The sequence below is a fragment of the Carlito syrichta genome, unplaced genomic scaffold (assembly GCF_000164805.1).
Source record: "Carlito syrichta isolate Samal-C Ts95f unplaced genomic scaffold, Tarsius_syrichta-2.0.1 Scaffold302327, whole genome shotgun sequence".
NCBI lineage: Eukaryota > Metazoa > Chordata > Mammalia > Primates > Tarsiidae > Carlito > Carlito syrichta.
The window spans coordinates 1001775-1013860 of record NW_007246423.1 but is presented as its reverse complement, the minus strand read 5'-3'; the positions used below and the strand labels follow the sequence as shown (position 1 = coordinate 1013860).

At 40.5% G+C, this 12086-nt stretch overlaps 1 protein-coding gene across 1 annotated transcript in view; it reads right to left on the bottom strand.

Annotated features, from left to right (window-relative positions):
- Positions 1–6329, bottom strand: part of MRC1 (mannose receptor C-type 1) — a 102191-nt gene extending 95862 nt beyond the window's left edge. The window contains exon 1 of the mRNA XM_008056341.2: positions 6051–6329. Coding sequence (XP_008054532.1) covers positions 6051–6111 — 61 coding nt within the window. The 5' untranslated portion in view covers positions 6112–6329. The remainder of the gene's footprint in view (positions 1–6050) is intronic.
- Positions 6330–12086: the final 5757 nt, after the last annotated feature.

Genomic DNA, 12086 nt, shown 5'->3' with positions numbered 1-12086 from the left:
CACGCTGTTGCCCCGAGCTTCCCAGCAGATCTAAGCTCCGATGCCCACAGCAGTCCCATCTTCTTTCCCTACTCCCCTGTCAGTGCTCCTGGGCCCACCTCTGAGTAAACTATTTACACTCCAATCAAAACGCAACTGTCAGAAGACAGCTTCTTGGGGAACCCAAAGTAAGAAATATCTCCTCTAGCCTCAGTAAATGAATGTAAAACCTGCATACGTTTCCCCCCAAGAGCTAAAATTAAGTGAAAAACATATATATATCCTGCATCTGCTACATGCAAAAAGCAGAGAATCATTTTTCACTTCAATTCTTCATTCAAGGCCTGGCATGGTAGATCAAGCCTGTAATCCCAGCACTTTGGGAGGCCGAGGCAAGAGGATTCCCTGAACCCAGGAGTTCAAGACCAGCTTGGGCAACTTGGTAAGACCTTGTTTCTACAATAAATCAAAAAATTAGCTGGGTGTGGTAGCGCACGCCTGTAGTTCCAGCTCCTTGGAATCCAAGGCTGAGGCGGAAGGATCGCCTGAGCTCAGTAGGTCGAGGCTGAGCTGGTCGTGAGTGTGCCACTGCCTTCCAGCCTAGACAACAGAGTGAGACTCCGACTCAAAAAAAAAAAAAATTCTTCATTCATCCACCAAATATTTAGAGAACCTACTAATTTAAGACACTGCGTTTGGCCATATGGCGAAGTGCAAAATATCAACCCAGTATGGGTCTGACCTCAAGGAGAAACAGAGGCCACTAGCTCTTCTCAGCTTCCCTCCTACCTCACTGAAGATATAAGTATCCACACCCTCCTGGGGCCATCTGCCTTCTCAGTAGAAGAGATCTACCTTCTCCTGCTGACCACCTCCCACCCCACCTGTGTCCTGGACCTTATCCCCTCCTGCCTCTCTACCCTCTTGATCCTAGGTTTTCAACCTCAGAATGCCAGACTCCGCCTCCTTCAGACATGCCAACAAACATCTGTAGGTAAGAAGCTGACATACAGCTGCTCTTTCTTCGGCGCACAGCCACGCTAACCAGCGAATCCCATGCCTTATGTCAACCTGATCACAACATAATCAGAACTCTAGTGTTTGACTCCCAGGTAACCAGAGTCCACCGCTCTCTGGCTATGTGACCTTGGCCAAGTTTCAACACTACTCCATGCCTCTATTTCCCCATCTGTAAAATAAAGAGGACATAATGGGACCTATTCACTGTTGTGAGAATTAAATGGGGGTAATCGAAATAAAGTGCGTAGAACAGCTCCTGACACAAAAATTGCTTCATATGTGTGGCTTATTTGTTTCTTTAATGTGGGAAAAAAATCAGTCTGGAAGACAGTGTGAACTGGTTCAGCATGGGATAAAATCAGGGAGAACAGAGAGCTCTTGAAGCAGCTTAGAAACGGGGACAGAAGGACAGAGAACAGGGAGCCCCAGAGTTCCCAGCCTCAGGAGGGAATGTGGAGGAGAGTTCCTCAAGGTTGACTGACCCGCAGTCAAATCCTGATTCCACCATTTGTTAACTGCGTTGCTTCAGTTAAATCTAGCATTCTAGCCTCGATATCTTCATCAGTAACATGGGATAATAATGCTCTCCGATAGAGTTGCTGTGAACACCTAAGTGAGATCATTTATGTAAAGCACTCAACATATTATTTTGCATATAATAAACAACAAATATCAATTCCCTTCCCTCTTTCTACCTCCCTAGAGATATATGAATATCCAGACCTTGATGCGATAAAGGGAAAAATTGAAGCAAATAAAGGAAACTGAGTCCTTCTTTTTAACGCACTGTTGTTTGGAACCACATTTATGTCTTTCCTGATCAGCACATTCCAGTTGGTAAATTATGTCTATGGTCTTAGACTCAAGGTCTGAAGACCCCAGTCAAGAATTAACTACTGACTAGCTGATTCTGCAAATCACTTAGTCTTTGAAACCTGTTTTGTTACTTGGTGAAAGATAAACAGGGTGGCTGGGCGAGGTGGCTCACGCCTATAATCTCAGGACTTTGGGAGGCTGAGGTAGAAGGATTGCTTGAGCCTAGGAGTTTGAGACCAGTCTAGGCAACACAGCCAGACCTCTGTCTCTACAGAAAGTCAAAACATTAGCTGGGCGTGGTGGCACACACCTGTAGTTTCAGCTACTCAGGAGGCTAAGGCAGAAAAGTTGCCTGAGCCCAGGAGGTTGAGCCATGATTGTGCCACTGCACTCCAGCCTAGGTGACAGACGAAGACTTGACTCAAAAAAAAAAAAAAAAAAAAGGTAAACAGTGACATCTACCCAACTGCTTTAATGGGAAGCTAGGGGTTCCCAAGCCCAAGTTTCTCCTCCAGCTATTTGTGTATTTACTTAGAGAGTAAAACAAAAATTACACTCAACTATCAAAAATCTAGCCATCTCTTTCACAACAAAGATGTCAGCACAGACTTCCAAATAAAAACCCTGAGAAGCCATTAAATGGAGTAAAAAAGAAAAAGGAGAAAGGGTCTGGGATTTTTCTCCTACCTAATTCAGTTTTGTGAAAAATAAAATTGTATCAAAGAATTAATATTTGACATAAGACATGTATTTATGCTGGATTCAAAGTTTCCAAGGGTAACTGTGAGAATCATTACTGTGCTAATTACATAACAGTAATGATCTTTCTTAGCATGTAGCTAGGAAACTGAAATGGAATAGCATCAAGATGAAATCATTCAGCATGATTTCAGTGTCAGAACCACAGTTTGATTGCTTCCAGCCAGTTTGAGTTCCCCCTTGTGTAAGGGGGTAACATGATTTGCACTTACTTGATCTTATATTACAGCAAGAAATCTAAGGGAAGATGGAAGAACGAGAGCTGCCTGGCAAAGTCCCAGATCTCTCCACCTGCTACGTGGTGACCTTCTGGACATTTTGCCTCCCTGGGTCTGTTGTTTCATTTACACAGTGATGATGTCCAAATGCATCATTTCCAATTTCCCTTTGCTTTGAAGCACTTAGAAGCATGATTCTAAGCCTTCTCTCTTGTACCAAAACTTTTCTCGCTCTCATTCTTAGCAGATGTTCTTAGGCTTTTTCATGACACTTTGCACGCCATGTTAGTTGCATCCTGAGAGCCTAGAAAGGCTCCGTGTTGCCCTGGAGCTGGTGGCATCAGCTAGGGAGAGCCTGTTGTTGGTGTTTCTTCCCAAGTCGCCTCCAGGAGCTTCATGTTAGTAGTTTGAAATCAATCATGGTGGGAATATTTACACCATGGAAATCAGCAAACACCACAAATCAAATCAGTGCTTTTTTCTTCTTCTTCTGGAAACCAGTTGTTATGTCTACCAACACACCACTGCCTGTGAGCCAAACCTTTCCACTTCCAAGTTAAACTTCTCTGCTGTGGTCCAACTACTGTATCTCACCAGCTCTCTGTGGTCATAACTCTACTGAGGTCCAAACACTGGCGTTGAATGCTAAAAGCATAGCAGGATAAGTTCAAAGGGTGAGTGGGTCCCACTGGTTAACCTTCAGTCCCCTGGACTCCTCCAGGTAGGACTGGCCCGTCCATGGGCATCAGCCCACGGGTGCTTATGAAGCAGATGGTGTGGATGTTCTCTTGGAGTGGATGTTCTCTTGGAGGTGGAAGAAATGATTCTGAACTGAAAAGAAATAAACCAATAGAAGGCAGAGAGACGTTCCCATGGGCCTTCCTAAAGGGCAGGAAACCAGGGGAGGAGTCCTGAGGTCTCACACATCCTTTAACCCTCTGATAATTAAACGGATGCTCTACTTTTACCCACATGCCTCTGCTCATGAGCTGCTTCAACCAAGAAATGGTTAAATAAGAATTATAGGCTCTAAAGTGGAAAATAAAATTATTGCCTGTTTTTTGTTTGTTTGGTTGGTTTTTATTGTTCACCATCTTCCTTCTTTCCCCAATATCTGTGCCTTTGAGGAGGAAGACATTAGTACGAGAAAGGCATCCTGCCGTCTAGAGGAAGGAGACATTCTTAAACCAAAAAGCACTTTTTGCTTAAATCACTATTGAGTAAGCTTAAAGAAAATTAGGAGCTGTCTGTGTACTGCCCAATATGGTAGCCAATAGCTCCGTGTGACTACTGTATACTTAAAATGAGACTTATGTGAATTGAAACATGCTGCAAGTACATAATACACACCAGGTTTTGAAGAGTTACTTTTGAGGAATGAATGTGAAAATATCCCAATAATTTTTAAATTGGATTAAACATTAACTGATCATATTTTGGAGATACTGGATTAAATAAAACATGAATAAAATAAATTACACCTATCTCTTAGTTTTTTTTTTTCTTTTTAAAATGTGGGCACATCATGTAACTAATTATGTTTCTGTTGGATTATGCTGGATTATGGAGTTCAGGTCTCATAAAAAGTCCTCAAATTGTTCAACCAGCTTCTGTCCAAAGACCTTCAGTGACTGGGAACTTATTACTCCTGAGCAGACAATTCCATTTGAGACAGCACAACCCTTAGAAGATTTTCCTGGTCTTCCTTTGGGACCATGAAGAATCCTTTAGTACCCTTGCTCAAGACAGACATCTTGAGAAAGGTGAAGATTGTGACAATGCCTTACCTTACCTTGCAGTCCCTCCAAGCCCGAGTTAGGCAGCTCTTTCTCCAGCACCAATGATTAGGAGAAATAATTTGCAGCCAGAACTAGGGTAAAATATCTCCTTGGGCTTCAAGAATCTTTTCTTAGCATTGTTTCATGGGAAATCTCTCTTTTAAATGCTGAATCGATGCTTTTACTGGACAATTCATTATTATTGCCGGGCAGGGGGAGTCACTGCTTTTAACAGTGAACGTTTATAAAGCACTTACTATGGGTCATACTCTGTTCTAAACTTCTTACATACTGTAATTCATTTCATCATCACAACTGACGGGGCAGGTAATATTCTCCGCATTTTACAGACATGAAAACCAAAGCACAAAGAAATAAAGTAGCTTGCCCAAGGTCACACAACTTGGAAGTAAGAGTGGGAGGGTAAAAACCACACTGCCTTGCCTTGTGTTTTTATAATCACTACTGCTTCGTGCCTATGATGATTTACCTTTGCTGTAGTCAAACATTCTCTCTCTAGGATGTTTCCTGTCCCACCATCACCTCAGTGCACAGAGGGTGCCACTGGCACAAGCTCTGCTCATATGTCTGGGCAACATAGTGAGATCACATCTCAGGAAAAAAAAAAAAAAGAAGTGAGGAGGATCAAGAACCAAAAAAAAATCAAAGTTGAAATCCTTTCTGTATCATCTCAAAAATAGAACCGGGAATGAAAATTCTCATTCAGAAGGCACTCTCATTCAGAAGTTGAAGCAAGTTGAGTCTAGAGACACAAAAAAGACAGACTCGAGAATGTTTCTGAGAATTTGAAAAACTCCGAATCTGTTTCCCATGATTAATCACCAGTCCCCCGGAAAAGAAGAAAAAAACAGGAATAAATCTGTTTATACAGCAGTTTGAACAATTTAGAATACAGATAAGGATGAACTTTCTAGCAATACAAAGTATGAGTATACTTTGTATTCAAATGGTTCACAGAAAAGAAAAATGAGTGTGGAAATGGCAGGGGATTGCTTTGAGGAGATGATCTGTGGTCCTCGCCTGACCTGATATGAAGGAGACATCAGGGGTGCCCTCCTTTTAGCCAAAGACAGCCAGAAGGCGTTTGTTGGGGGTGAGGTAGAAATATTGTGGACTGTAAACCAGGATGTGCAGCCCACAGAGCAGGAAATCCCTGCACGAATAAAATAGGGAAGGAGCAATGGAAGATGAGAGAAGAAGGAAGACTGGAGGTCTGTGGGGCCAGAGGCCAGGAAGCACCTGAGACCTGAAAAACAGCCTCTTCCCTCCTCCAGCTCCTGGCTGCCATGCCTGGTGGCCAGGGGGAAGCCACACACTGCACCGTGGGCTGTGTGGTACGGGGGAGTGGTGCCTTCCCCTTCCCACAGGTGTTGCAAGGAATCCTCTAAAACAAACCCAGAAGAGGAAGGTGGGACACAGGCCCCCAAGGCAGAGAGCCCCCACCTCAGAACAGACTTACCCAACAGTTGAACAGCACACGGAATGACAGAGACAAAAACCAGGAGCAGGGGCAGCCTCATGGCCCAGGGTTTATCCTTTTCTTCCACTGATGGAGAGGAGGGCGTAAAAAGAAACAAAACAGTGAGGGCATCCAGTGTCCCCTCCACCTAGTCCGAGTTCTCAGAGCTGCCCAGCTGAAAAGAAGTACAGAGAATGCCCTCCCTTTTAAAGGGCTCCTGAATTTAGGGAAAACCTCCAATGAGGAGATATCCCGTCACATGAGGGCGGTTGGAAAAACAGGAATTCAAAGTTACAACTTTGCTTCGTAAGCTAACTTCTGAGAAGAGCAGACACAGAGGAAGGAGAGAAAGGGACTTGTGGGAGAGGGATGATAGGGGTGGGGGAGGAGAGAGGCCTGGGCTGCTGGGACAAGGAGAAGTGAAACAGCCCAGGACTTCGTGGCCTTCTCAGATGGGGCTGGGTGGAGATCAAGCTGCAGGCCATTACCTGGGCCGGAAAACTGAGCTTCCCTTGGGAAGCCACCAAGTCAGGGGTCCCTCCGCAGACAACCTGCCCTCTCAAGTGTCAGAAGCCACAGGCGCTGAAAAGGACAATTTATGCTGAAAACGTTTACTTGAGAGTCGAAGCTGTTCCCTCTCATTCTCCGTATGCAGTGCTTAGAGACTTTTTTTGTTTTTGGGAAGTTTCTAAAGAAACCATTCACAGGAAGTTTTGCCCCTCTAGCTAGAAGAAAATTGAAAGACAGGGAAACCTAAGAGGAAATCTCAGGTCGAAATGGAGAAAGTTCTAGAAGCCATTCTTTAGAAAGTTCTCTAGAAAGCAAACAGTGGCAAAGGAGTTGCAATAAAGCTACCCTGCCTGAACCATGGTGGTCCTCTTCAAGTTTTGGAGGGTCCCTCTTGCTAGAAGAAAATCTGGATATTTGGTCAAAAGATGTATATTGATTTCATAATAAATGAAATTCTTTCTTAAAATAAAAAAGTTAATTGATCATTCATGAAGTATTAAATAAAAGAAACCCAAACATCTATTTTGTTATTTTTCAGAAGCAAAACATGAATTAAAAGCATTTTAAAGCAGAAACTAACAGTTAGATAGTTGACCCATACTGGAGTGTGGAAAATGTTAGTAATTTAAAAAGAAGCTGCTGGAAACATTATATTTTTTGAAATTTTAAATGAGTAGTTTATCTACAAATAAAAACCCTCCATATTCACCATCATTTTGACAGTTATGAACTTTACTTCCTAGTAAAAAATGTGATACAAATCATTAACTGTTTTTTAACATTTTAAATCTAAAAGTATTTCGATCAGGAGAAAAACAGTGGTGAAAAATGTAGGACAGAGGACTGATGTTTCTTTTTCACTAAGCCAATGTTTAACTGACAAAGACGGTTCTGTTGGTTACAGAACAGATACAACAAATTTTTTTTTCTAAAACACTGTTTCACTAATTTATCATGCAAAAAAAAAAATGTAATGGGTCCCTTGTGGCTTTTGAATGTAAATAAATCATATCCAAAATGTTGCTGCCAAATTCAGATTTATATAGACTTCAGATGTGAATAAAATTTAATTGAATTATCTCTACAATCACATTCAGAGTTTGTTAATCACACAAGTGTGTCATATCACATTTGCGTAATTAAAAATCAAGATCAAAAGTAAAAATCTGTGGCTTTAAAGCTTTGAAACAAAGTGAAGTCAACTGTCCCACAAAGGATTCATCTTACGACATTGACTTTATTGAAACAGAGATTTACCAGGCTGGAAGAGATGACTAGGGCAAAAAAATAATCTAGCCCTCAGGGGAGGGGCATCATGGACGATGGTACAGTAGGAAGCCCCAGGAGCCCACCTCTCTACCCCCGAATAACCAGTGAACTCTCAGGATGGGGTTACATCCCAATAAATCCATTGTGAGCTGAGATATAGTAAGTCAAAAATACAGAATATGCATAATCTACAAAACATCATACCTTAGCCTAGCCTACCTTGAACTCCCGCAGAACACTTATATTGGCCTACTATTAGACAAAATTGTCTAACACCACACTTTTTTTTAATTTTTTAATTTTTATTTTTTTTGAGTTGGCATCTCACTCTGTTGCCCAGGCTGGAGTGCAGCGGCACGCTCATGGCCACTGCAGTCTCGACCTGCTGGGCTCTGGTTGTCCTTCTGCCTCAGCCTTTCAAGCAGCTGGAACTACAGGCACGCGTTATCATGCCCGGCTAACTTTTTATTTATTATAGAGACGGGGCTATTATATATATATTTCAAAAGTCTTGAATATCTCATGGAGTGTATTAACTACTGTACTGAAAGTGGAAAACAAAATGGTTATATGGGTCCTCAAAGTACGGTTTCCACTGAACGTGTATTACTTTTGCGCCATCGTAAATTTGAAAAATCCTAAGTCGGAGACCATTTTGGAATTCAGAGTCTAGTCAAAAACTTGGAGCATCCATGGGAGAGTTTGAAAAAGAGGTTGGTAAATTTTAGTGAGTTTCCCTCGTGATTATGACTGCTATTCTCCATCCTTCAAGCCCTTCTGGGGCAGTGTTGAGGGTAACAGCCCACACATCTGGTAACAGCTCACTGGAATAGGGTGGGTAACAAAGACCTTGCCTTTCCAATGTCAGGACTGTGTCCCAAGGCAGACAAATGTTTTTAATTGTTTTCACTACTTCTCTTCAACACAGTACTGAAAGTCCTAGCTAGAGCATATAGGCAAAAAAAAATCCAAATTGGAAAGGAAGAAGTGAAATTATCTCAGTCCACAGATGGCCTGATTTTACATGTAGAAAGTCCTAAAGCCTCCACACACAAAAAAAAAACCCTGTAGAATTAATAAATTCAACAAAGTGGCAAGACATGAAATCAGAACACAAAAATCAGCTGTAGTCCAATATACCTGTAATGAACAATCTGAAAAGGAAATTAGGAAAACAATTCCTTGTGCAATAGCATCAAAAAAATAAAATACTTAGGAATAAATTTAAACAAATAGGCAGAAGACTGGTATACTGAAAACTATAAAACATTGCTGAAAGAAATTTAGGTCTAAATAAATGGAAAAGTACCCTGTGTTCATGAAATGAAAGACTTAATATTGCTGAGATGGCTAGGTTTGGTAGCTCAGCCTGTCATCCCAGCACTTTAGGAAGCCGAGGCGAGTGGATTGCCTGAGTCCATGGGTTCGAGACCAGCCCGGGCAATTTGGTAGTGGGTGCCTGTAGTTCCAGCTAAATTAAAATAATATATATATATATATATATATTGCTGAGATGACAATATTACCCAAAGCAATATATAGATTTGTATAATGCCTATCAAAATCCCAACTGTGTTTTTCGTAGAAATAGAGAACACCATTCTAAAACTCATATAGACTCTCAAAGGACTTAACATAAACAAAACAATCTTGAACAAGAACAAAACTGAAGACTCATACTTCCTGATTTCAAAACTTACTACAAAATTATAGTAATCTAAACAGTGTGGTATTGGCATAAGTGCCGATATATAGTCCAATAGAATAGAATAGAGAGCCCCAAAGTAATCCCTCACATATGTAGTCAGTTGATTTCCAACAAGGTGCCAAGACCACTCAGGAAAGGACAGTGTTATCAACAAATGGTACTGGGAAAACTGGCCATCCATATGCAAAAGAGGAAGTTGGACTCTTACCTTACACCATATACAAAAGTTAATCCAAAATGGATTAAAGACCTAAGCATAAAAGCTAAAACTATAAAAACTCTTAGAAGAAAACGTTAGGAAAATTCTTCATGACTTTGGATTTGATCGTACTTTTTTTGCACAGGCAACGAGAGAAGAATAAGTAAATAGGCCTTTATCAAAGTTAAAAACTTTTGTGTATCAAAAAGCACATCTAGAAATTTTTAAAATAACCTGAAAAATAATAGAAAATATTTTTAAATTATGATAAGGGATTCATATCTAGAATACATACAAAAACTTCAACTCAACAACCACCACAACAAATCAATTAAAAACGGTCAGGAGACATGAATAGACCTTTCTTTGAAAAGGTTATACAAATGGCCAGTAAGTACTTGAAAAGATGCTCAATATCATTAGTCATTAGGGAAATGCAAATCAAAACTACAATGAGATACTATTTTACACCCAAAATAATGACTTTTACCAACAAATAGAAAATTAACAAGTGTTGATAAGAATCTGGAGAAGTTGAAACCCTTGGGCATTGCTGGTTGGAATGTAAAATGGCTTAGCCACCATGGAAAACAATTTGTCAGTTCCTCACAAAGTTAAACATAGAACAATCATAGGATTCAGTAAGTATATTCTTGGAATATATTCTAGGTATATACTCACAGTAATTCAAAACAGAAACTTGAAGAAGTATGTGTACATCAATGTTCAAAGAGGTATTATTTGTGACAGCCAAAAAGTGAAACAACTCAGTTGTCTATTAGCAGAAAAATGAACAAAATTTGGCATATACAAGGATTGACAATTAAATTTGTGAACTCATCCTGAAAAAGTGCTACATACTTCATTGCTGAATATCACCTCAGTCACCTTCAAAGTACTCCCCTTGGGAAGTTATGCACCAGTGCCAGTGTCTCGTCCACCCATCAAAGCATTTTTGAAACTCTGGAATGGTCATGAGAGCTGTCATCATATTACCCTTGATGTCCTGAATGTCATCAGAATGTCTTCCTTTCAATATTTCCTTTATCTTCTGGTAAAGAAAAAAAGTCATTGGGGGCCAGATCAGGTGAGTAGGGAGGGTGTTGCAGTACAGTTACTTGTTTACTGGCTAAAAGCTTCCCTCACAGACAGTGCTGTGTGAGCTGGTGCATTGTTGTGATACAGGAGCTCCTTTGGGACCATTTTTGCACACATCTTTCCATGCCAAGATTTTCAGTTAAGATTTTCCTGTTTCTCCGTCACTGCTCATTTGGTCTACTATGCTTCCCATGTCAGCCAATGATTTTAAATCACAGTTTGACACATTTTTGCAATGTTTTCATCAGTTCTGCTCCTGACTGCAGTCCTGACCTCTCCATTAGTGACACTTTCTGTCCCCTCAGAAAAATGTTCAATCCATTTGCACAATGCAATTTTCTTCATGACATTGTCCTCATAAACTTGAACTAACATGTCCCTGATTTCACTTCCATTCTTGTCAAGTTTAACAAGAAATTTAATGTTTGTTCATTGCTCTATTTCAAACTCCAACATTCTCGAAACGACAGCTCTGATGGTCATTCCAGAAAAAGAGCTCCAAAATTGCTTTGATGGTTGGACTAGGAGCTGGCATTGGTGCAGAGTTTCCCAAGGGGAGTACTTTGAAGGTGACCGCATTGATATTCAGCAATGAGGTATGTAGCACTTTTTCTAGGATGAGTTCATGAACTTAATTATCAGACCTCATATGTATATATACTGGAATATTATGCATCCACAAGAAGCAATTCTGATACCTGCTATAATATGTACAACCTTTAAACACTATACTGAGTTAAATAAGCGAGACACGAAAGGACAAATATTATGTGATTCCACTTATATGAGGCATATAGAATTGGCAAATTCATAGAGAGAAAGAAGAGAGCTTATGGATATAGAGGAATGGGAGGTCAGAGAGATTTATTGTTTAGTGAGTGTAGAGCTTGTATTTTGGATGATGAAAATTCCAGAAACAGAGGGTGATAGTTAAACAACATAATGAATATATTTAAAACCACTGAATTATACAGTCAAAATGGTTGCAATGGCAATTTTATTGTGTATATTTCATCACAACTTTTTATTTTTTGAGTTGGAGCCTTGCTTCTCCCAGAATGAAGTGCAGTGGCATGATCACAGCTACCACAATCTCAATCTGCTGGGCTCAGGCAGTCCTCCCACCTTAGCCTTCCATTTTTAAAAAATCCTATTTTGCCACCCTCTTCATACCCTTTTACTAACTTTTGGTTCTGTTTTTTGTTTAGCTATTGACGATGGTGCTTGTTCCTTTTTTTTTTTTTTTTTTTTG